We start from the raw sequence: 26,256 nt of genomic DNA on the forward strand, positions 1-26,256 counted from the left end.
TGCGTCTTCAATGTGTTTATTTTAATCATCATAGAGAGAACCATAAAAATATTTAGAACAGAGAACTGCATGTACAGAAATGTCTTCACAGATGCTGCATGGGTCAGTCACACTAAAACAAAACCAACTTATTTACGCACCAACAACAGTGATATTGCTCTATTACATGCTTTGGACAAGTCTTCATGGAAACTCTCTGAGCTTAATGTTCCAACTATTTATTGACTTTTAACCATTTAATTATTATCATTCTTCTTTTTTTTTTACATTTTCTATTTTTATTCATCTACATAAACTCAACAAATCTTGTGGCAGAGTCCATACACTTCACATAAACTCCAGGAAATAATCACATTTGACAACATTTGTAAAGACTACACCAGAATTACAACACAGCATTCCCAAAAAAGCTGATTTTATAAAACACAAAAATGAAAACAGTGTCAGAATTAATGAGAGGGTAAGGTAGTGCAGGGACTGGGCTGGCATATGTAATAAACAATGCTAGAAAGTGATGTGTGCATCATTCTCTAAAGAAAAACACAGTAAAATAACTTAGACGGCTATTACTAAAGTAATATGCAAGAGATCATTTTACCCTGGTTAGCATAATTTCCGATGTGTGTCAGTTCTTTTTAGTGGCCTTCTTGAGCACAATTAGTCATATTTACCCCTCAGCTTCTATATATACACACTCAACTCTTATATCTAGGATTTATTCCATTTTTTCTTATAAAATTCATTTTTACATCCTTTCCAAGTTTCAAAGCCATAATTGTTCTGGAGCCCATCCCAACTCTTCTGATCTGGAAGCAACAGTACCACCACCATCGATAGTTAATAAATTACATTTACTGTATTTCCTGCTGCCTTTTTTTTTTTTTTTTTTTTACATATTTAACAGCACATTTTTTCAACATATATCAGGAAATCTGGAGCCTTAGATGTGGCATTTACTGTGAGTCAGGCCTGAGCCTTTTCCCTGAGGAACTCATCCAGAACAGCGATGATGTTGCAGGCTTCAGGAAGGTCGCTGTGCTCCGCCCGGGCGTTTTGCAGCAGCACGTCCCCGTTCCCGCAACCCTGGAGGAACTGGCAGCAGCGGAACAGGGCGTAGTGACTCATCTCTGCCTGCCGCACGAAGCGCTTCAGGCTGTTCATGTCTTGGATGGCCTGCAGAGGTGGTTCAGAGGATGTAACGAGCAGGAGAAAAAAACAGCAGGAAACCATCAATGTTTATGGGAAGTAATAGAGGCTATGCAGAGGAAATGAAAGCAGCTAAATGTGGGATGTTTTTAAAAAAAATAATCTGAATTGATGCAGCATTTTCTCCTAACTGAAAAAAACATTCACATTTTGTATGTTTATTTTATTGGGGTTTTATTATGTAGAATAAGACAAAGTAGTGCATACTTGTTAAGGTCAAGGAGAATAATGCATTACTTAAAGGACTTAAAGGAAAAAATAAGAATCTATGTGTGTAGGCAAGAAGATCCCAGGTTCCAAATCCTGACTTGTCGTCTTTCTGCATAGTGTTTGCATGTCTTCCCTGTGCATGTGTGTGTTCCCTCCAGGTACTCTGGCTTCGCACCACAGCCCAAACACATGATCCATGAAAATGGATGAAAACCCTGTATGTGGTGTGAATTTCATTTCTTCTTCACAAAATAATTCAAACTCAAAAGTCAGATTTAATGGAGCATCTGTGAGGATTTTTAAAAAACCTACTGCATAATAATTTCTCACCTTGAGTTTGAAGTTCTCCAGAATCTGTCTGAGCAGGAACGGATTGCAGCGCTCTGCAGCATTTAGAAACGCCTGAATCCATCCGTCGCAGAAACGGTTACTCACTGAGAAAAAGACAACACCCGAATTAAGCTCATGGAGAGATGGTAGAAGTGGCCCTGGTTCTCTCCACTCTGTCTGGGTGAATGGTGCCAAAGCCTTTAACTGTGTGAATGTACTGTATCTGCACAATGCTTATAATGCTCTGGCATATAGTATCCATCTGCATTCTTAGTGGTTATTTTATTCTGAAGAGGTATTACACATGCATGTTGGGCATATGTAACATACATAGTTGCAAACTCTGTAAGCTGCATGCAGTCCTACCTCTGCATACTTATACAGATGACAAATATAACTCACATAAGCCACATCCCTGAGCAAGCACGGAAACAACAAACATGCTTTTGATCTGTGGTTATAAACAGTGAACGTGCATCTTCCTGGAACCCAACGCACTGGTGTTGGTGAGTGTGGGCGGGCAGGTGGAGCAGTCAATAATCAGGTCAGACTGCGTGTCCTCCGACAAGGCTTTGCACAGAGAGGCTGTGGTGGTGTCCTGCTGCGACAGGCCCTGCAAACTGGCTGCTTTGATGAACCTGGTACAGACAGACATTCATTACATACTGTACAGGCATTTATACATGTAATAGCTCTACTGAGAGGGCTGTCATGTGGCGCACCTGGATACATCAGCCTTTGTCCTCTCATCTGAATTGATGACTTCCACATGGGTGTGACTCAGAGCCTGCAGGAAGGAAGTTTTGCAGCTGAAATGTATTGTTCTCCAAAACATCATGTCTTGCAAAGAAGTACTGGGAGTAATTCAGGAAATTATGGTCAATGTACTGCAGCAGGTGGTAACATTCATCCTGGATTTGCAAGCTATGCAAGAGCAGGACTTAACTAAACATAACATGAAAGCAAAAACGTTTATGAATGTATTTAAATAAAGAAAGAGAGGGGAATTTAAAGAATGCAGCACCCCTGCAGACATGTAAGAAATGTAATCACGTAGCAATCAGCCTATTGCTTTAAAAAAATCATCTTTGTAAAACAATAGGCTCTCACACTGCAGTTCCAGAAGCCGTAATCCATATACGTCTAGGCTCTTTTTGTGTCAGAAAAGAGCATTTTAAAATTAATTAGCTGCTTTAAAAAATAGAAAGGATTAATTGTGATTAATTTAGATTTTCAAGATATTCACGTTTTATGGCTTAAGTATGACATCTGCCCTTTAAAGACAAACAGGGATGAACAACGGCAACCCAATTTATGTGTCAAAAAATGTTTTACTGTTTCAGTAAGTCTTAGGTTGTTATGATAGTATGTTTTAAATTATTCAAAGAGTTTAAATGACTTACAAATAATCACACCCTGCTAGAAGTCATTTGATTTTGGTGAGATCAATTCAGCAGCAACACTCTTCCTAACTTTGATGTAATATACTAGTAAGACAGCACTAAGAGGACTAAACAACTAATACTTCATGCATGTTAGAGGAATTTTTAGGAGATTCCACCTAATTCCACTAAGCTGTAATTCCAAATCTCAGCAATAAAGCCTTTCTTTTACCTTTTCATTTGATCACTTAATTTCACAGACTGATGATGAGAGAAATGACTCACAGCATGCAGCAAAAAGCCGATGCAGCTCTGAAAAAGCTGCACCACTCGATGAATGTGCATGACAGACTCCTCGTACCAGCGGCTCAGGTAGGGACGTACTTCCGTCTCAAGGTTCTGCAGCTACAACAGACACACACGCAGAGTAATATGTCTAAAAACAGCAATCTTAAAATACAGTCAGAAAGCTCTTTATTATCACTTGTTTTTACCTCTGGAGTTTGAAGGCTGCTGTGTAGGCCTTGGACGTATTTATCAAGCTCTAATCTAAATGTAAGTTGTGTCAAAGAATTTAAGAGGATTCAGAAGCAGTGCTGCAATTGAAACATATGGATGCTGGACTATATAAATACAGTCAAATCTTCTGAATTTGTTGTAACTTTTATTTATTCCATAAAAGAAACAAGGATATAAGTTCAGTCCCTTTTCAGAGCCCCCCATAAAGCAGATGACGTATCCATTTCCATCAGCATCCGGCTGCTCAGGAGACCTTTCCTGCTCCAGGAGACAGCAGTAGCAGCCGACTGCCTGCTCTGGAAGACTGCAGAGAACAGAAAGTGGTTTTCCGTGTGCCTTGTAAAAGTATTCATGGCTCTTTTGTCATGTTACAACCACAAACTTCAACTTTATTTATATGAGGAATGTTTATTCCTCATTTTAATTTATTCTCGCAATATTACGAGTTTATTCTTGTACTATTACAACTTTATTCTCGTAATATTCCGACTTTATTCTCGTAATATTACGACTTTATTCTCGTAATATTACTTTATTCTCGTACTAAGAAAAAATAAATAAAAATCTTTTAGCCTGACCCCAATACTTTGTTGTAAAAAAAACTCATAACAATATTAAAATTCGAAACAAACAACTGTCCAATCACAGCTTTAAAGACAGTCAAGGTGGGAAGATTATGTGTTATTAGGTCTTATTTATGCAAATCATCTATGTCAACACACTAAAAGGAAGAGAAATATCTTTCTCTTCTGTAAAACTTTCTCTGCAGCTGTCTGTGGCATGGTTTTGATTTACTTATCTCTGCAGTTTTTTTTCCTTTCAAATAGCATTGCTGTACTTGTTTCTGAATAGATTTTCATTTGTGTTAAGATTTCTCCCATAGCCCAATCACAAGCATGTCATTTGCAGTTTTTGAGGTAATGGTATGTAGGGTACATTGCAAAAATTGTCATATCCCTTTAAACGCATGTGCAATTCTGGCTGAGACAAACAGAAAAGACTTGAGAACTGTAATTTAAAAACTTTAATTTGTAAAAAATATGAAAACCATAAATAATACCCTTAAACTTAAAAGATTTGTATTAGTCTATTACATGAAATCTCAATAACATTCAATAAAGGTCATGATTTTAATGTCACAAAATCTAAAAAATACATCAAAGTGTATGTATACTTTAATAGGGCACTGAAGATCTAGGTTACTCCACATTAATCTTGTTGGACGTTTGATGAATAAATACCTGAGTTCCACGGTGGCAATGTTGCCCATGCCTCCAAGAAGAGCTCCCTTACTCAGTCTCCTTGAAATGTAGGTCCGCAGCTCCGGTTCTGCTTCTGATGGCAGGCTGCTGTCAATTAGTGTCAAGCTGTGGGCAAAACAAAAATAAAAACAGCCAAAATAAATCAGAAAGGAGGCGGGAAATATTCAAGCAGCCAGGAAAGACGATGAAGAATTTGGAAGCCGCTCAAATCGATGGAGAAAAGATGGAGAAAGTGAGATGACCATGACTACTCCCAGACAATCAGGGTCATCCATTCCTGAACACACTCTGAGGACACTGAGTGAGGAAAGCATTGTAACTCAGCAACACACTGATGAGAAATCAGAATAAATTCATGAGTGAAGTCAGCCATGACGAGTCCATGTTGACTGGATTTCCAGTGAAAACCCAAAGAAAAAAACAAAACAGTGACAGCCACTGAGGACAAGAAGAAGGTGGGCGGATGGCTCCTGTGTTACCTAAAGTCGTCGTGACTTGTTGTGGAGTCTGCCCGTCTCTCCTTCCACGCCACATTTTCTCCACAGGCCTCAGATCTAAGACGACCAACAGTTTACTCATCACCTGCTTACATGTTACATGCATGAATGACCCTATATCTGCATGGAGGGGACTGCTGCACAACAATAAATCCTGGTTTTATTTAAGTAGGAAAAAAGTAAAACACAGTTAAATAACCACAAATCGGTCCAATGCAGGAGCTGCAACAATATATATATATTTCAGTCTGTACCTTGTGCCCTGATAGAGATAGATGGTGTAGTAGCAGTTGAGCTGAATTTTCTGGCTGTATCCAGTAATGTCTTCGCTGTCAAAGTCATCTCTCTCTTCCACGTCAATTGAATCCTGGAAGGACGAGGTCTGGGAGGAAAACATGCTGCTGCTGCACGGAGGAAGCTAGCATCAGCGGAAACGAGCAAACAGAACGACCTGTTTTAGTGTTTGCTTCTGTTTTGTTGTTGATTGGGATCAAATATGTGTGAATCTGTAGTTAATTTTAAATAGAAGGGAAAAAATGAAGACTGAGCCAGTTCTCCTGACTAGATCCAACGTGTACTTTCAAAAATATGTCCGACGGAAAATGAAGGTCTGCTACAAAGGTTCCGGGACCACTAGTGCAATGAATACTGATCACAAATATTTTAATATTATTAAATGGTTAAAAAGCTTTGAATAAGAACTATTAGCTTATATATTCAACTGTACCTGCTTTTGTTAAATTTGTTTTTTGTTGTTCCTGCTGGCTGAAGGTCATTTAAATATTTGTCTTTTACTATATCTAGCCTTTGATTATTTTTGAAGCTACTTGCTGTTTTGGTGCTCCATTAATGAATTATGGAAGTTACATTTAGCATAATATCTTTCACAAAATGTACTTCTTGATTTTAATTTGTTTATTTCTTCAGTTGTAGCCACAGAACTGTGATATAAAATATCTCCTCCTCTCTTTGCTTTCTTTGCATTGTGGAAAGAATTGCAGGACTAGTTGATGAACTATACCTGATTGAAATCTTAAGATTTGCATTTTGTGCTGCTGGATTCTAACAAGGTCTAACAAGGTAGATTTACCTTCAAAAGAGAAATAGACAAAAAAATTTGGGCAATTTGATAAAGCCTGCATATAAATGCAAACAGGTTGTTCATCTGAAAAAAGCTTAATGTCACAGTGTTTAAAAGTCTAAAACAGAACTTAAAGTTCCACAAAAAATGACTTAGTTGTGAGTAGCCCTGCTGTTTTTGTTGATAACTTCATAAATGAACTAAGGCATGCTTGAAAAGTATTTCCAGGTGTCTGGTGGGAACATTGCTGCATGTGAAGGTAGTTCATGTTCACCCATATTCAAACATTTTCAATGGGATTTAAATAAGAGGAACATGCAGAATGGTTCAAAAAAGGAATGTTGATCTCCTAGAAGAAGTCCTTTTTCAGAAAGGTGTTGTGAACTGACCATCCAGGCACATTTGCTTCTCATCAGAGGATAAACATTTCTTAAACCTTTCAGTTTTAGTGCTTTCCAACGTCCAAATGATCAAGACTGTAGCATAGGAGGAGACATGGCCATTGAAGGCATTTTTTTCTTTAAGCTTTTTTCTTTCAGGTGCTATATTATTGTTACTGTGCTGCAGTCAGGATCAGAAAGGACCTTGATTTAGATCAAGGATCTGCTGCCTTCAGGGAAAAGCCACCACACCTCAGGTTCAGCACAAGTGAAACAACTGTCTTACTGTGTCCAACCTCATCAGTCATGAAGCAATTTTTCCCAACATTAATAATTTCTTTAAAGAAATTCAAGCAAAAATTGACTGAACATTAGATTTCTTGATTTAAAATTAATAAGAGACCAGATAAATGTCAATATCAGCAAATAAACCAAGTACTAAAAGTTTACCAGCAGATGGAGACAAAGAAACTCCTCAAATGAGTCTGAAAACGTTTCTCTAGTTTTCGCAAATTTCTAAAATGTTGATGGAAAAACCTGACAGCTGTGGCAAGTTTGCAGTTTTGTTAAGCAGAGCTGAATATTCGTAGCTTTTCCCTTTGAAAGCTTTTTATATACAAGAACCTTACTTAATTATTTAGTTCAGATTGCTGTTGGTAGCAAAGCAGAGAACACGAATTAGTGAAAACCAACATTTATCTATTTATTAATTTATGAAAAGGTCATTTTTAAACTTTTATAACAACCCACTTTTAAATGTGTTTCACTCAGTTCTAGTTGATCATTCACACTCTTCTTCAATTACTAGTATGACATCAGCTTAGTAAAACTCCTGAAATTCAGTTCTGGATTTTGGGTTTGGGGTGCCACTCTCACAGGGTGGCCCCCACCAGTCCACCCTCCGAAAGTGGCACACCATCTTTTGAAAACCATCTAATGGGGCCCCTTGTCTAAGAGTTCATCCAGTTTCTGGTGTCCGTGGCTTCAAGTGGGCGATGCTTTGCTGGTATTTTGTATGGACCACTGCCTATGTGTAGGAGACACCAAAACAGCAAAGTGAAGAGCTATGTAGTTTTAAGAAGGCCACTAAAACTAACCTCGAGCACACTTAAATCCCAGTGTTTTGATGTTGCTGGTATCACATGATCGTATGTAAAAATGCTTCTGCTTCCAGTTAAACGGTGAGGCCTTTTTTAACACACGTCGTTGATCTGATGTCCCTTAAGGTTAGTTTATGAGGGCTGCCAGCAACATTTACAAAGAACTGCCTCCTACAGATTTACTACTAAATAAAATGGTAAATGTATTCATATTTTGAAATAAGCTCTAATGTTGACTGAAGGCACCTTTTAATCAGTCAAGGCAGCTTTGTAAGTTCTGAATTATAACTTCTGTCATGTTTTTTGTGCTCTTATTCTACATGAAAACTGACCTATCTCAGAAATAAAGCCTTCCTTTTACCTTTTCATTTGATCACTTCTCCTTGGTCTATAGCACACATTAGTACAAATGCTAGATCATGTTGCTGGCTGCGTCTACTGTATAAGGTGAAATATCTGGATTACTAGATTCTGCATCACAAAACCACAGATTTATCTTCTCTCTGTGGCTCTTTCTCAGTATAACCATTATGAGTGGTGATGCTCACAGGTTTACACTCCACTAAACATCAGAGTCCCCAAATTTGCAGCAAGCGTAAGGAAGGTGTGTCACCCAATTTTACCAGGCTGTGATCGGTTATTAATGACCAGATTAAAATTACATCTAGGGGGAGGGAGTTGGGGAACAAAACAAAATGAAACTCAAACTAGGCTCCAATATTTAGCTGAACCTTCTATTTTCTGAGGGTATGCTGTTTCTTTTTAAGAACCATCTTTTATGATGTAAAGAATACAGAACCCCATTAGCAGAAAATATTTCATAGCTTTGAATCTTTAGAGGTCCTAAAAGAAAAATTGTATTCAGTATCTGTCCATAAAAGCACTTTGATGTTATAACTAACAATAATATAATCAGTTCACGGTGTTTGTTGGCCTGTATATATGTTAATCTGTAGATATGATAACCTCAGTGCAAATTATTGGATGTTTGAATTCAGGCTTTCCCTCCAGCAGCCATCTCACCATACATACACAAATGATGACAAACGGCTTCTCCTTTAAACAGTACTGAAACATTTATTAAAGTTAAAACAATAAATTATGCAAAACTTGATAAAAAACAGTGAAGACTGATGATCTTCATTTAAAGAGATGCACAATTACCATAAATGTTCTAATGTAAGTCACAACAAGGAGATAGCCGAGGCATAGGATTTCCCAAATAGGTGCTGATAACACGTGGTTAAGCTGATCTACAGCAAACTACAACAAAGGATACAAGATAGCAGATCTGGCTGACCCCATGTTGCTACATTTACATTTAGTTTCCTAAGAGCTATTCCCACTTTACAAGAAGGCAAAGGTGCAGTGTCTCAGATGAAATAAAGGAGGGTTTGTTATATCTTATATGTAGAATCTTATGCTGGTAATACAATAGAATGACTAAAAAGATACATTTCAAAAGCATTAAAATAGACGAAAACTAAACATATTTACTCCATATAAGATGTTTGCAAGACTTGCTTAGCTGCATGCTTAGAGCTAATTCTATGCTATGCTCAGTTTGTCTCTAGTCTGGACAATGTTTTACTGTTTGTTGCAGTCTCACTTTGCTTATGTAGGTAAAAAAAAATTGTTAACTTTCATTTTCCAGAACGTTTCTCCACAGTAGGTCATCTTTCTGAAAGAATATGGTTACTTATAATTTGAACACAAAGCAGGTTTCAGAAAATATTGCCACCATTTAAACATAATATGCACCAGTGAATTTATTCTGCATTATAAAACACACATTTAAAAGCTGAAGAATAAAATAAAATCTCATTGAACAAGACTGCTGTGCTGAACTTATCTATGCTGCTCACATTCACTCAAACTGATCAACAAATATATCTACAATAAAGTATTTTAATGTCGCTACACTTTTTTTGTTGCAGTTCATGTTTTTTCCAGATTAAGATCATTTAAGACAAAATAACTTCGAAGTTAATATTATTACATCACCTGAATGTCAAAAGCAACTATACCATCGAATGAAAAGCTTAAATAGAAAGTGACCTTTTCATTTCCGTGGGGCAAGGAGGCAGAGTAGCAAGGGATGACTCTAATTTTGCTGTCTTTATGCCTACATTGGACATACAAGTTTTCATTTTCTGTCCACCCTTCAATCCGCTTCAGTTGCTGCACAACTTCCTTGCTTTTCCACACTTCTCCTCCGAGCCATTTTAGCTTCTTCTCACTCAGAGTTCCTTTGATCTGCTTTTCAATAGCACTTCTATGGACAATCTTGTTTAGACCTCTGGCCTTTGCCAGGAAGAAGTGTGTGACTATTCTACTTTTTCTCTGAGACATGTATTGGATTTTTTGTTCACAGAGTCTCTGAAGAACATCAATGGCCAATAGAAGGATCTGGACATCAGCAGAACTCACTTCTTCACTGTTCTCAGGCCAAAACAGGAGAGGCAGAAGAAAGAGGGCACTTGCTGATGACATGTGTTTTCCTTTTGTCTTAAATCTCTTGCTGAGATCTTGTAGTTGTTTAAGGGATAAGAGCTTTGAGGAGCCAGGTAAGATACAGTTAAGAGCTATCTGACAAAAAAGGAAATTTATGAGTTCATTTTCATCAAGATCTTTACATGTCAGATTTCCTGAATACATACCTATGATGTCCTCAAGTTTTTTCCCTGCCCTTTGTGGTTTTTTGTCATAGAGTAACGAGAGGATGGATGTAACATTTCTTCCTCCAAGCTTGTACGAGGTGAGAGGATTTTTCCTTGATCCATCGTATCAGTGTTGGCATTTTCAGCTGCTTCATCACTCTCCTTTTGTGTACCACAGAAGAATCCCGCATATACAGCACTTTTCTTTGTCAACCATTTTCTTGGATTGTAAACTTGCTCTGGATCTCTTGCATCAAGTTCCTCATCCTCTTCACTAATGTCAGTCTGAAAGTAGCTCAGGTCTTCAGAAATGCATTACAGAGCCTGTCTCAAGCTCCTCTCCAGCCCTTTTAACTGCTGATGAAACTTCTGCCAGGGTGTCTTCACCTCTGATGGTATGTAGTCTGTTAGCAAGTACCTTAACATCTCTGAGTCTCCTGTGTTTTTTGAAAAAACATCAACTTCTGACAAGAACTTCAGCAGCCTGCAGCCAACATCCACCTCTCCATAGAATGAAGTGTTTAAGGATGAGTGTCTCTTTTTTTGGTGTTTGTTCAGAGACTCGAAAAGCAGATATTCCTTTAAGTGCAATGCTTATGATTTCAACTCCCATTTCTGGAGATGGCTGTTTTTCTTCAATGGTGTCATACAAATGGTAAAACCACCACTTGTAAACTTGGCCCAGTGTGTCAAGGATAAATGTGTCATATGGAGACAGTGATTTCGCTTGCTCTGCCCACTGAAGAGCCTCCTCAAATCTCTCATTTGTGTAAAGCAGCCGGGCAAGCTGTTGTGCCACATAAGCATCTTTTCCCAAAGCTATGAATGCAGCTTCCATCAGGTCAACGGCTTTCTGAACACCATCTCTTTCAGTCCTGACTTTCTGGATAAGTGGTGAAAACGTTGTGTCTTCTGGATCTCCTCTGCTTTTTTTATTGCGTCTAATGAAAAGAGCTGTTATAGTCTTCAGGAATTGATCTCTGTCAAACCTATGATTGATGAGTACGTCATCGTTGAGGAGCTCCATGGCAATAGAGCTTTGAGGCAAATTGACAGAGAGCTGACTCAGAATTTCTTTGGCCACTAGGGGATGAATGATGCGGATCAACTCGATGTGTGTTGAATTGTCTCTGATAAAAATAAGTTTAGCCTCATCACTGAGATTATCAACAAAGGCATGATACTTTGCTCCTCTCACAGTGGGAGCAATGCCAAGATATGCCTCGCAATGAGATACAGATATGTAGGAATCCTTGACGTAGCAATTTAAAAGAGCCCCAAATCTGATGAGTCGAGTGATCAGTGATGAATGATCAATTTTATCTAAAATATTTTTTATAAAATACTTTTTGTAACTTGGCTGGAACTCTTTACTCATGAGAACGAATGTTAGGATGAAATCAAAGTCTAAGTCTTTAAATTGGAATTTGAGTTGGTCGATTTTCTCCAGGAACAAGAATTTTTCTTGATCTGACAGTTTGTGGGTGACTGCAACAGTTTGAGACGGTGACGCCCAGCACATTTTTTCGGGATCATTTGATCTGTTGCAGATGAGCAGTATGAAGCACAACACTGAGGGATTAATCTTTTTGATTGCAATAACATTTTCAAGATGCCGTCGAAGATTATCAATGTAATCTGGGTTTTGGTCCTCCAGCAGGAGGAGCACAGGAAGACAGTTGTTTTTGTCATTCTCATTTTCTTCCCTCAGTTTCACTGCATGCTCACAGACAGTAGTGACTTCTTTTGACTGTTTCACAACTGCACATCGTACTTTTGTCCTCCTACTCCAGAGCATCTGTCGGGCCACTGTGCTTCCCCCACTGCTAAGATGATGATATATTTTCAAGCTTTCTATGGGACGTACAGCTTTGCGACGATGATTCACATTGTCCAGAATTCCGCTTGCTTCTTTGTAGGTGTCCCGCTCAATGATGACTCCACATTTATGCTTGTCAGCAAGCCAGAAGTTAATCCAGTTAATTTTTCCACCATGATAGAAGTAGAGTTCAGTTTCTTTGATTTCATCTTCACTCATGATTTCTAGGTTTGTGTCATCACATTAGTCAACACTGATGATTTCCAATGAGTCTAGCATTGCCTCGTCCACAGACTTTAGGAAACACAAACCTCCATTTGAAACCGGTAATTTCCTTTCTGGTTGGTTCTTGGAGAGCTGAATGCTTTGAACTGTTGCATCCACGTGACTCAGTGGCATGTCAACAATGCTAATTTCTTTGAGTGAAGAGATGGGACAAGAGAGCTGAGCAAGACTGGACCATTTTTTATAGTTTTCCTTTGACTGCAATAACTGCTAAGCAATCATGCCCATTCATTTCTGCATAAAACTCGTGGAAAGTCTCTACAAGTGGCTGTTGAACATCAAACATGAGTAGAAAGACTACAACAAATGAATGCCTTGGAAGGATTTCATTGCAGATTAGGGACACAGCTTTTTTCATCTTTTTCTTTCTTGTTTTAATCCAAGTGTTTTCATCACTGGGAACCTCCTGGCCATGAAAGTTATTTCGTCCATTGCAATAGATCCAACTAACTCGGTCAAAGAGCTTCAAAAAATCAATAAGATCAGAATTTCCCAGTCTTTTGTTGTTTTCATAGTCATCAAGAAAATGTGGGGTTACAGCCTTCTGCTCCTTGTATTTACTATAAAGGCCTTGTTTCAGAATCAGGGTCAAAGTCAAACACACAAAAAAGATTCATGTTGACCAAGAAGGTTATGCTGTCAAGATACTCTGGCTGTATTTTGTTTGTCACAATAATGTAATAGAGAGAATTGTCCATGTGTGATTTCCTCCTGTTAGAAGAATGGAGAGCTTTCTCTTCAGATCTTCTTTGAAATCCAGAGCTGTCTCATTACTTGAGGATTCTGCCTCCTCTCTTTGTTGGTCCTCCTCTCTCAGATCTTGAATGAAACGGATTAGCTCATCATCAGATATCCATGGCGTGTTGGCCCCACTCTGTAATAAGGGACCTGCTCTTCATATTTCACTTTGCCATCTTTCTCAGAAAACTTTGGGACACCAACAGAGTACAGTTTATCTTTAACAGTGCTGGCTTTTGGAACAATGTCATATTCGACGACCCAAGTTTTTTCAGCACTTTCCTTATCAAGAACCTCAATGAAGCAGGGGTTTCTGATGCATTTCCTTGAATCACATTGGTGATTTGATCCTTTAAAGCATTTTTCTATGTAATCTAATGCATCCACAAAATCTTCTTGACTTTGGACTGGTATCCCGATGATTTCACCATGCTGGTGAGTGCTTTTGACACTATCCATTATACCAAAATGAATGGTTCCATTGGCTCTCATATTCATACATGCACATGCAAATCTCAAGACTTCACTTGCTATTTTAGTTTTATGCCGTTTTGAGTCCAGTTTGTGTGCAGTTTCTAGTGACTTATATTCATGACATGGAACGATCATGTTTTCAGGTCCTGTCTCTGGATGAAGTATGTTATGCTTCACATATCTAAAGTTTGTTGGACGCTGGTCAAATTGCCGATGCTCACGGGAAGCCACACCAGACTTTACAATGTCTTTGCTTGCATTAGAGCTGCCCTTTTTCACCTCTCTGTCAAAGGTTTCTTCTGAAACGAAAACATTTTCAGTTTTGTCACGTCTTGTATTACCACTTGAGTCAGTCTATGTCCTTGTTTTGGACTGTCCTGTCTTTAATAGATCTTTTCTTTTCTTGAGTAAATTTGGCCACTTTTCATTCCAATGGTAATGCTGAGATAATCCTTCTGTAGAGTTGTGAGAACTGATCCGGTCACCTCCTCTTCTTTCAACTTTAGTATGTAGTTTTCTTTTATTCCAATAGATTCCAACCAGGAGCTCACATGATATTCTGTCCAGGAACTGTAAGGCAGTGAATGCCAGTCTGTTGGATAAAAGGGTTTAAATCAAGTGTTAAAAAAAGCTGTTCTTCAAAATTATTTTAAGTGCGTAGTTATTACAAGAACTCAAAAAGTAAAGACTGAGCATTGTGTACACCTTTTTACTTCAACTTAGGATAAACTCAGAGCACTGTACTTAAACTTTGAAAGAGATTCATGGACAATTAAACTATCAAGTTATCAAGTTATTTCTGTACTGACTGTATTAACTGGATTTCATTGTTTGTATTTTTAAATGTTGCATTTATCTTATCTTACTTACCCATATCTGCAGAGTGGCAATCCATTTTCATTGATGACTGTAAGAACAATAAGAGACAAACTATTAATTTCTATATTTCAACTATACAGGTCCTTCTCAAAATATTAGCATATTGTGATAAAGTTCATTATTTTCCATAATGTAATGATGAAAATTTAACATTCATATATTTTAGATTCATTGCACACTAACTGAAATATTTCAGGTCTTTTATTGTCTTAATACGGATGATTTTGGCATACAGCTCATGAAAACCCATGAGCTGTATGCCATGTGTGAGCATCAGGACCAGGTTTCAAGAAATGGTGGTCCCTAGGAACCGGAAGTGGTCCACAGTAGATAGTGTTGTTGGAGATGGTTAGGGCGGTAAGTGGAGGTGGTGTTCTCCAAACGTCCACCATCATCTCCATCCATCATCATAGCCCTGAGTGGGTATAGTTCAATGTGGTTCTGACCACCTCCTGTCTGTAAGCAGACTCATCACTGTCCTGGATCAATCCAATAACAGTGGTGTCATCTGTAAACTGCAAATTGAAAAGGAGTTTCACAGACGGGTCCGCTGAGGGGCAGTCATTTGTGTACAGGAAGAAGAGGAGTGGGGAGAGGACACACCCCTGGGGGCGCCGGTGCAGCTGGTTCTTGTGCAGGAGCAGATGCTCCCCAAATTTGGCAGACACGTCAGTCATGCGTAAAATTCATGTACATTGGGGGTTTTGCAATAGTCACATTAGAAATAGCTCCACAGTTTCAAAACACCCACTGCTTTTACCTTACTTTATCGTACAGGTATGACATTTGGTGCATTTGTAGACCTTCTCAAGACCCACACGAAACTCTCTTGCACCCATACTTTGCAACTGACAGGACGTCAGCAATCTTGGACTGAATTTGCGATTTTGCCATATAGCCTCTGTATTTGATCAAACTCCTACAGATTTTGATCGATTGGCTTGAAATTTGATCAGTTTGCTCAGATGTGATGGATGGGGGATCTAAAGTTATCAGAATCATGAGTTTTTGAGCATGTTGAAGAGGAGGAGCGAAACCTCGCCAAAAAAAAAAAAAAAATTGCTAAAGCTCCTACAAGGAAAGTTGCAGACACACGAAAACTTCTGGGATTGATCCACATCTGCCACTGAACAATATTCAATGATCAAATCCTGACATAATCGAAGTCCCGCCCCCCTGAGAACAAGAAGTGTAATGTTTTACTTTGGAAGGGCCGTATTTGATCCCCTTCACCTAATCAATATCAAACTGTTCCCAGTGACAGATAACAAGATGGTCTAAGTTGATCTCCATTACAGAGAGGTTTGGCTGGAGGTGTGTGGCCATGGCGGCATGGCGAAGTATGGCATCACGCCGTGAACATACGTTTGGCTCTAATTTCCATATTTCTCATCTGATCGCTACCAAAATCTATATGATCAATTCTAATCCCACCTCAAACAGGGAGGGATCCAGGACAACATTTGGTAGGTGTTGCCTAATTACTCCACAGTACCCCTTAGAAGCACTAAAACAGCCAGCCCCAAGCCATGCTTTGACCTAGGATTATGAAATTTGCTACACATATTCAACTTCTTAGGACCTATAAAACATCTCTTGGATCCATTGTTCAAACCCTACAGGAAGTCTGCCATTTTGGATCGAATCTGCAATTTTCTCCCTTTACACAGCTCGTATCTAAACAAACTCCTCCTACAGCTTTTGACTTACTGACTTCAAAATGACTCAGTTTACTCTGAAAATGTATCAAAACCTTTTTACTACATGAAAGCATGTGGGTGTTGTCAATGCTCAAAGTCTGCCTCAAGGCATTAAGGCAAGGTCCCCGCGTTATGCCTTGCTGTGGTGCTGTGTGGAGGGGGGCAGGATGTGGCAGCGTGCTTAAAGCGGGCTGTTTGAGGAGCTTGAGAAGTGTGGGTGTGGCTTCGTCAGCTTTTCAGGGATGGAACTCACCTGTGGGGTGTGTCTCCATGGGGAGGGGATTTATGGCGTTTGGGTTTGGGGGCATGTGTTCGATATTTGTGTCCTGGTTGGGGGTGGCCCCATGGGGAAATTCATGTTGGGGTTCATAGGGGGTGGGGGGCTCATGGGGTTGAGATCAGAATTCATTGAGGGGTTGGGACTGTTTCATCCTATGGTGGCTCTGGTTGGCAGGCTTGTTAGGACCATGTAGACCCGTCTTTTGTACATGGGCCCCCTCTCCGGATGAGGATGGGGGTTGTTGGGGACTGGAGTAGTGGCGGGGGTTGGTGTCTGGGCCTGGATCGCTCGGGTTCAGACAGTGCTGGCACCAGTCTGGGCTGGTGCTGGGGCAGTCTGCCTGTCTCCACCCCCGGAGGAAAGGGGACCACCTCCTGGGTCGGGGGCTGGTTGCCGCTATGGGGTATTGCCACCTGGACCAGGGAGTATAGAGTATGCATGGGGAGTGAATGAGTTTACAACGTCCATTGTTGTTTGTCTTCACATTGGGTGCGTGGGCTGTTTTTGGTGTCAGGTTAGGTCTTGGAATGCTGCCTCTCCTGGATCAGTTTAGGTTGCCCATCCAATGTGGGGCCTATTTCATCCCCGCCACACTACCTGCTGGTGGTTGGTGTCTCTGCCCACTGTGCTTGTGGTTCTCGGCGTCCGGGGCTGTTGGTGTGTGTCGACTCAGTCCTGGTGGCTGCTTGCCTGGACCCTGGGCTCTGTTGGGCCTGTGCTTGGGAAGTGATATATCCCGGGGTCTTGGTTCTCTGGGTCCATGGCTGGATCCGCTATGGTGTAGACACTGGCGGCGGGGCCTGTGGGCTTCTCGCTGCAGCTCCCTGGGGCTTCTGCACTGTGGCTGCTGGGTGATTCCCCTGGAACTCTCCCCTGCTCTTCTCTGGGGGGCTTGCGGTAATCCCGGCAATGGTTCTTCTGGGGTTCCTGTGCTCTGGGGGGCCTTTAGATGTCTATGGCTCGGATCTCCTCCGTATCTGTCCCAGGTCCAGGGGGGCAGGTCTGTGGCTTCTCACACTCGCTATTGCATATTTTTATGGAGAAACCTTGTATACACAAGCGCACTCACACTCAGACCCATTGGTGTTTAGATTCAGGTGTTAACAGATGCACAAATGTTCTTGTTGGATGGGTGCGAAAACTTGTTATCACTCATGTAAAAACTTTGTGCTGTAGTGCAGCTGCACTCTGCTTTGTATCATGCTCTGGTATGCAGTCCTCCCTGTGTGTGTGGGATCTCCGTTATCTATTTGTACACACACACACACACACACCAGAGGCTGAATCACATTCTGTGAGAACCAGCCTCTTCTCAGCCTCCCTCACACACACACACACACACACACACACACACACCCTGTCTGAACTGTCTGTTGAACTGTGCATATAAATAAAGAGATAAGGTGTCAAAACTTTGTAGTCTGCACTGCAAAGTGAGCTACCCTTGCTGCAAGTAAAACTGTCTCTGTATCGTTCTTGCCTCTGAGTTGACTTAATAATACCTAATATTATCTTGGTCCTCCGCAGCCAGAAAGATTGAATAACCTTATTTTCTTTGCTTTAACAGTGACTCTGGGATCTGTGGGGGAAGCCTGACGTCGAGCGAAGCACTGCTGCACAACCTCCATTAGCCGGAGTAGCTGAAAGTCCAGGTGTGTGAATTCACACCTGGCCAGTGGGTTACCGCCTTCCTCGGCGCGGGGTGACTCTCATAGGATCCAATCCAGAGAGTCACCAAGAAGTCAACTCCGAGGTGAGACAGTTTTAAAATACAGTACATAAGATAAGAAAAAGTCGTTGGTAGTGTGTCGCCGTTAAGGACACTGCATTGGGAAGGTTTTATTCCGCCGTGAAGGGAATAGCGAAAAAAAAGGTAGGACCCCGCCGGGAAGGGGGTCAAATAAAGCGACTAAGGGTTATTCCCCTGCGAGGGAATAGAATAAGCGCTATAAAAGTAAAAAGAACGGAATAAATTGAGCTCATAAAGTACACCAAGTTAACTTAGAAAAAATTACAAAGTACTTAAAATACTAACCGTATGACTGTGTTGTGTGTATATGGAGGACTAAGGATATTAAGAGAATCATAGAAGGATTCTGCTAGTCCTGTGTTTTCTTTTGCCCGAATAAAATTACATGCTGACGATCACTACGAGATACCAGACGGGTTTCATCCCTGAAAATTAACACCGCTGCGGGATAGCCGCAGTAGAAGGGCGTGTTAATGTCCTCTCTGTGATCTCATGTCAGTGAACTTCTATTCGGGACATTCATAGTTTGAAGAAAAATAACAAAGAACAATGGGGAAGAGACAGAGCAAAATCTCTGATTTAAAAGGAGATGTAAAGTTTATGGAAAATTATGTGAAGGGGGCCGAAGAAATATGTACACGATGGCATAAAAAATACGGATTTTCAGGTAACTTAATTATCACTGAAATCCTAAAACTACACGGGGATCTTAAACTGGAGATCATGCATTCAAAAGATTCAAGAAACAATAAAAAACCTTGCCAGATTATAATTTCAAAGGGGACCTTTCAGTCCCTGAGTGCTCACAGTTGATAAACAGATTAAAACAAAAAGATTAATTAAAAAAACAACAAGAGCAGCCTTTAATTGACATAGCCATAATACTGAGGCCTTAAGAAAAGCACAAAAAAACCAAAAAAACTTTCAGGTTAACTGAAAACAAATAAGGGGGGCGGACCGCCACCCATCCCAGTTTAGAATACCAAGGTAGCCCCAAATTATAATGGTGCTATACTACCAACAACACCATGATAAAATGCAAAAGATTCATTTTACAGGGAAATAATTCCATATTGTCTCAGATTGTGTGCATTCTTAATTTTTCCTCTTTGAGAGAAGTTAAATTTCAGCTCTGTGAAACGACCTTGACAAAGAGATGCAGCTGCCTGAAAACAAAGATAAAACTTCTGCAAGCAGCAAAAGCCTGTCTCTGCTGAGAAATGGGGATTGTAACTCTAACCTGCATGTGTCAAACTCAAGGTCCGCGGGCCAAAACCGGTCCCCAGAAGTTTAGTGATTCTCTAGAAGTAGAGCCTTTAATATGGTGATTGTGTGCTTGAATGTTATTTTGTCAATCAATAAGCAGTTTTGTTTACATTCTGCCACAATCTGCCTTTTGAAAATGTTTTGAATCTTGCTCTTTATGTAAAAAAAAAAAAAAAAAAAAAAAGAAATGAAAAATTGGCTAAAGTCTGCAGACACAAAATGAACCTGGATTGAAGCTCTAACTAACTTTATTTAATCTGAGATCTTCTCCAAATGCAACAGTATATGTCAGTCTACATGAGATACTAACAACTTAACCTACTGGTATAATATAAAGATCTGATTGAATATGTGAAACAAACAATGATGAAAGTTTTTCAACAGGTGATGCTCATCCAGGAGGAAGACAGTGTTCCTAGGAAATGCAGCTCATTCATTAACAATACATTTTTCTCCTATAGGTGGAAGTTTTGCTGACTAATCATAGGCTGGATCTATGAAACATTATGTGCACAGACCAAATGACCAAGGTTCTGACTGACCTATGAACCTCACTGACCTGACAATGATAACATGACACCCAACAGACAACACCTTTAAGGTGGACCCACTAAGAACACCTTATTGATTCTTGGTGAATAAAAAAGAATTGAAGCGTTCAAAACAGACCTTGTGGAAACAAAAAGGGTTATGAGGAAACTATGTGCATTTTAAGAATAATAGAAGTCAAATTATGTTCAAAGTTTTGCAAATAAAATTACTCTGACAGAGAAATAAGTAAGTAGTGTGTGAATGTGTGTGAATGGGAATGACTGATTTCATTGTAATGCATCTTTGAGGGACATTAAAAGCGCTAATAAAGGTCTGATGTTCTGATGATCTTTGCCAAATTTATATCTTAATAAGGTTTCCAGAATCTTTTCCGAAAAATCATATAAAGATATCAAAGGTTCTACCTGTATTGAAAATACTGATAACCATAAGAAAGTTCATAGACCCGTCTTCAATTTTTCATAATTCTTTTACAAACAGGGTATTTAAACTTTCATGTGGCCAAATGTCTGTGTTTGACTTTCTGTTTTTGTGAAATAAATGTCTGTTTCATGTTATGTAAAAATTAGAGTCCTCAACATTACCATAATAATATTAGGTCAGTTCTCTATGGTAAAACAAAAAGATTTTAACAGATGTTTAGACTTTTTCCAGTCAGGTTCAAAATGATTGAATTAGACTCAAACTTAACACAAGATGAAATTAACCTTAACAGAATTACTGAACTGGACTGAAATAGAGAAAACTTGAGTTAATTGAAACAAACTTTAGTTACTTGAACTAAATACAAAGCTGACTGAAACTGTATGTTGTATCTATAAAACTGGGTAAGACAAACTAAGATTATAAAATATAATATGCCCTTCATTTTTTGTGCTAATCAGTGAGTGAGTTTTTATTTTAAATAATCGCAACTACCAAAAATAGTGATCTCATTTTTAAATGTAATAAGGACTTACTTTATAAAAAATAAAATAAAGTCCCCAATAAAATAAAATATGATAAAAAAGAATAATAAGAATTTGGAAAAACAGAAGCTTTAAAACCTCTGCAGGAACAGCACTGACACTGTCGAAAGTAGATCCTAATACAGGAATCTAGAAGCTCACTCTAGGGTGGACAGTCAAAGTCCATCCAAGGACACATTTAGATGAGGCAGAGGGACAAATACAGGGTTTAGCTGAAAGCAAAGAGAGCAACATGCACCCTGCCTTAGCTGCTGTCCCACCTGAACTGTGGTCCCAATCATCAACTGATGTAGGGCTTATAAAGGGATTTCCACCATATAAGGTTAAACTAATATCTGAAAAACGACCATTGGTCCGCCAATACCCTTTAAAACCAGAAGCTGAAGAAGGTATCAAACCAGTAATACAAGATATGTTGAAGTCAGGAATATTAAGAGAAGCACCTGACGCTACATGCAACACACCTATTTTTCCTGTGCAGAAAGCAAGCACAGGAAAGTGGAGAAAGGTCCAAGACCTCCGACAAATAAATGATATTGTAGAGCATGCAGCTCCTGATGTCTCAAAACCCCCACACATTGTTGCATTCCTTAACTCCAGATAAGAAATGTTTTTCTGTAGTGGATCTCAGCAATGCTTTTTTCACTGTGTTATTACACGAGGAATCACAGCATCTATTTGGCTTCCAATTTAAAGGTAAAAAATATACCTACACCCAATTACCTCAAGGTTTCAGTGAGAGCCCTCATGTCTACACACAAGCATTGCAGCTGCAGAAGTTAAATCTTGGCTGAATAGAGGGGCCATAAAAAAAGATGACATCATTTGGAGAATAAACCAATATACCAAAGAATTTATACAAGACAGCAGCAGCCCATGTGACACATGGATTTTGCCATGTATCAAAAGGTGGAATGGTACACTTAGTAAATCATCGTTTCTACACGATACATTTTTCTGACTATGCAAATAACTTCTGTAGGTCATGCATCATCTGCTGTAAACACAATCCACAAGGGAACATGAGACCAAAAAGAGGCCAGTTTCCAGCAGCAGCACACCCCTTTCATACCATACATATGGATTTCATAGAATTATCATGGTCAGGGGGAAAGAAATATTGCTTAGTGGTCATAGATGCCTTTTCAAAGTGGGTCGAAATATACCCTGCCAAACACTGTGATGCACTCACAGTAGCCAAAAGCCTAGTGACACATTTCTTCCCCACGTATGGTATCCCACAGATTATAAGGTCAGATAAGGGAACTCATTTTGTAAATAGTGTAATAGAACTATGTTCTAAAGCATTAGGGTTTCAGTTAAAGATTAAGGAAAACAATGGAAGAAACAGGGAGGCCATGGCCCGAATGCCTATCCCTGGTTAAATTATGGATGAGAATAACTCCAAATCAAACTAGTCTTACTCCATTTGAATATGTCCCTGTTTGTGCGTTTGCTGTTTAACACGAGTCAAAACAAAATTTCTAAGAGTGTCACATAGATCTATTGCAGTTCTGTTTTCAGGATTGTCAATATGAATGTTTAAGTCTCTCACAATAATTAAACAGTCATAATCAACATATATCACAGCTAAAAGCTAATTAAAATCACTGAAAAAATGTGTTTTGGACCTATAAATATTCAAGAACATGGTTCGGACCGGGCTCTTTACCTGGAGAGCCATACATTCGAAAGAGTCAAATTTGCCCAGAAATACCTTTTTACACTTTAGTGAATCTTTAAACAAAGTGGTCACCCCTCCACCTTTTCTTTGCTGTCTGCTCTCACAAAGAAAATTGTAGTTCGGAGGCAGCAACTCTATCAGAATGGGAACTTCATTAAAGTCATGTAACCATGTTTCTGTTAAAAACATAACATCAAGATTATGGTCAGTAATTGAAGTCATTGATAAAAAATTATTTTCCTGACAGAGATCTAATGTTCAATAAGGCCAGTGTATATGCCTTAGTGGTTGATATTAACTCTGTGTCTGTCATGATTTGGGGTTGTTTGGTTTTTGGTTTTGGGGTTTTTCCTTATGTTTTTCACTGTTCAAGTTTTGAATCATGTTTCTGTATATTTTCCTGGTCATGCTTTTGTTTTGTCGTCTTGTTCATGTTTTGTCAAGTTTGGTTTTCGGATCTGGTTATGCTTTTGCTTCATGTTTTTCTAGTTTATGTTCAAGAGTCTCTGTTTTGCTCCAGTCACGTTTTGTTCTGTTAATTAAGTTTATTCAGTTCACCTGCTTCAAGTTAATCTGTCTCCTTGCTCCACCTGGTTTTCACTCCATATATTCACACCTGTTCTGTTAGTCGTCATGCTCATGTCTTGTTTTCATGCTCAAGTCTTGTCTTTTTGATCATGCCATGCCTGTCTTGCCAGCCCGTTTGTTTTGTTCCTGCCTCCTGTAGTGAGTGAGTTTTTTGTTATTAAATCTTTTGCACTTACTGTCATGCTGCCTGCTCGTCTGCATTCTGGGGTCCAATATCTCGCAAGCCCTAACAGAATGTCTCCGCCAACAATGGACCTCGCGGATGAGCATCAGGCTAGCTCCATGGACCTCTTTACCTTCCTGTCTGGGGAGGCGGAGAAGTCATTGTGCCGGTTTGCAGGGCTGTCAGTGCCGCAGTCGGCTTATGATGGATCCAGGTTGGCGATTCCATGTCCGGGGACAGGTCCCCTTCGTCGCCGTTCTCTGCCTGCTCCCCTGGCTGCGCACTCTGGTCCGGCAGTGAAGCCCTCGCCCTCCTCTCGCCGCAAGAAATGCCGGCGTCGAGCACCTTCCCGTGGTTCGGTTGGCGAGGAAGAGGTTTCCCAGCCAGCCTACGTGAGGGCTGCAGCAAGTGAGCCCGCATCTTCGTCTGCCATAGCACTGTCTCCCAGGCTCGCTGCACCTCCGCCCATGCCGTCTGCGCTCGCTCCAGCCCGGTGTTCTGAGGCAACACTTGATGAGCTGGAGCAGCGCTTGAGATTCTATGCACGCCAAATAAAGAGCCTCAGGACGACTGGTCTCCTGTATTCCTCTCCTGAGCTGATGGAGAGGATAAGGCAGATAGACATGGAGTATGAAACGGCAGTAAGGTTGTTTTACTGCCGTCCTCCTTCACCCACACCAAGCCACATGAGCGCTGCAGCAGAGCAGCCCACGTCAGGTCTCCAGAGCGCTGCAGCAGAGCAGCCCACGTCAGGTCTCCAGAGCGCTGCTGCAGAGCAGCCTGACTCCAGGCCAGACACACCACAGCCTGACATCAGAATCAGAATCAGAATCAGAAAAGCTTTATTGCCAAGTACGTTTTTGGACATACAAGGAATTTGTTTTGGCGTAGTCAGTGCAATACAATACAAATTAAACAGTATAAACATATCTACAATATAATATAAATATATGTGCACAGTTTTAAGTGAGTGAGAGTAAATATAGAGCAGTATAAGATGCAAGAGCAATACAACAGTGCAGGTGATCATTGTGCAAGTATGGCAGTGCAAGTAAAGCAGGAGTCCAAGCTGAGCGTCAATGTAACGCATAGAGTTACAGTTTACAAGTGTCCTGTCAGCAAAAAAAAGGGGGGGGGGAGAATGTCAGGGTGGTTTCCGGGCTTTGTTAACCAGGCTGGTGGCAGATGGGAAAAAACTGTTCTTGTGGCGTGAGGTTTTGGTCCGGATGGACCGCAGCCTCCTGCCAGAGGGGAGAGTCTCAAAGAGTCTGTGACCAGGGTGGGAGGGATCAGCCAGAATCTTCCCTGCCTGCTTCAGGGTCCTGGAGGTGTACAGTTCCTGGAGCAACAGTAGACTGCAGCCAATCACCTTCTCAGCAGACCGAATGACATGCTGCAGCCTGCCCTTATCCTTGGCTGTAGCAGCGGCGTACCAGATGGTGATGGAGGAGGTGAGGATGGACTCAATGATGGCTGTGTAGAAGTGCACCATCATAGTCTTTTGGCAGGTTGAATTTCTTCCGCAGGAAGAACATCCTCTGCTGGGCTTTCTTGATGAGGGAGCTGATGTTTGGCTCCCACTTGAGATCTTGGGAGATGATGGTTCCCAGGAAGCGGAAAGATTCCACAGTGTCAATTGTGGAGTCACAGAGGTTGATGGGGGCAGGTGGGGCTGGGTTCTGCCTGAAGTCCACAACCATCTCTACTGTCTTTAGAGCTCTGGTTGGACATTTAATAAACTGTCTATATCGGACCAACCCGATTACTAAGGAGTCCGGGTTGGTCCGCTCCACACTCAGTATCTGGTCGGCGAGCATGCGCTGTGCGACCTGCACGTTAGCGACATGACGCCTGACCCTAAGTCAGCCTCTGCTCACGCCACTGAGGGTCCGGCCGACGCCTCAGCTCCTGCTCACGTCACTGAGGGTCCGGACGACGCCTCAGCTCCTGGTCCTGGTCGTTCTGGCCGTGAACACTGGACCAGCTCTACACCCTCTACAGGGTACTCGAGGGTTCACAGGAGTTTGCCCAACCGGTTCACATGTGTTTTGTGGACCTGGAGAAAGCATTCGACTGTGTCCCTCGTGCTGCCCTGTAAAGGGGTGCTCCAGGAGTACGGAGTTGGGGGCCCTTTATTGGGGGCCATCCGGTTTCTGTACAAGCGGAGCAGGAGTTTGGTCCGCATTGCCGGCACTAATTCGGACCTGCTCTCGGTGCATGTTGGACTCCGGCAGGCCTGTCCTTTGTCACTGGCCTGTTCATAACTTTTATGGACAGGATTTCTAGGCATAGCCGAGGGCCGGAGGGGTTCTGGTTTGGGGACCAGTGGATTTCGTCTCTTCTTTTTGCAGATCATGTGATCCTGCTGGCCCCCTCTAGCCAAGACCTACAGCATGCACTGGAGTGGTTTGCAGCCAAGTGTGAAGTGGCTGGGATGAAGATCAGCTCCTCCAAGTTTGAGGCCATAGTTCTTGACTGGAAAA

At 40.7% G+C, this 26,256-nt stretch overlaps 2 protein-coding genes across 3 annotated transcripts; both read right to left on the reverse strand.

Moving 5' to 3' along the window:
* Positions 1-6,004, reverse strand: LOC124863900 (protein Njmu-R1-like). 2 transcript variants are annotated; one of them, XM_047358454.1, is made up of 10 exons: positions 5,661-6,003; positions 5,389-5,463; positions 4,889-5,014; positions 3,823-3,951; positions 3,623-3,683; positions 3,414-3,533; positions 2,469-2,533; positions 2,245-2,384; positions 1,747-1,850; positions 1-1,173 (listed from the first exon to the last, which is right to left on the reverse strand). In XM_047358454.1, exons 1-10 carry the CDS (start codon positions 5,801-5,803, stop codon positions 964-966), a joined length of 1,173 nt encoding a protein of 390 aa, XP_047214410.1. In that variant the 5' UTR covers positions 5,804-6,003; the 3' UTR covers positions 1-963. The 2 variants fall into 2 exon arrangements, with proteins under 2 accessions (XP_047214410.1, XP_047214411.1); XM_047358455.1 differs by lacking the exon at positions 5,389-5,463 and having other exon boundaries at positions 5,661-6,004.
* Positions 6,005-9,043: 3,039 nt separating this feature from the next.
* On the reverse strand, positions 9,044-12,924 carry LOC124864686 (sterile alpha motif domain-containing protein 9-like). The gene has a single exon (XM_047359561.1). The coding sequence runs from the start codon at positions 12,663-12,665 to the stop codon at positions 11,085-11,087; it is 1,581 nt and encodes a 526-aa protein (XP_047215517.1). The 5' UTR covers positions 12,666-12,924; the 3' UTR covers positions 9,044-11,084.
* Positions 12,925-26,256: the final 13,332 nt, after the last annotated feature.

The sequence above is a fragment of the Girardinichthys multiradiatus genome, chromosome Y, assembly GCF_021462225.1.
Source record: "Girardinichthys multiradiatus isolate DD_20200921_A chromosome Y, DD_fGirMul_XY1, whole genome shotgun sequence".
Classification (NCBI taxonomy): Eukaryota; Metazoa; Chordata; class Actinopteri; order Cyprinodontiformes; family Goodeidae; genus Girardinichthys; species Girardinichthys multiradiatus.

Coding starts and splice junctions, on each gene's coding strand:
- LOC124863900 (XM_047358454.1), bottom strand. CDS start 5,803: ATGTTTTCCTCCCAGACCTCGTCCTTCCAGGATTCAATTGACGTGGAA. Junction 2,534..3,413: donor TCGGCTTTTTGCTGCATGCT/GTGAGTCATTTC, acceptor TCCTTCCTGCAG/GCTCTGAGTCACACCCATGT. Junction 1,174..1,746: donor TGGAGAACTTCAAACTCAAG/GTGAGAAATTAT, acceptor CCACCTCTGCAG/GCCATCCAAGACATGAACAG.
- LOC124864686 (XM_047359561.1), bottom strand. CDS start 12,665: ATGAGTGAAGATGAAATCAAAGAAACTGAACTCTACTTCTATCATGGT.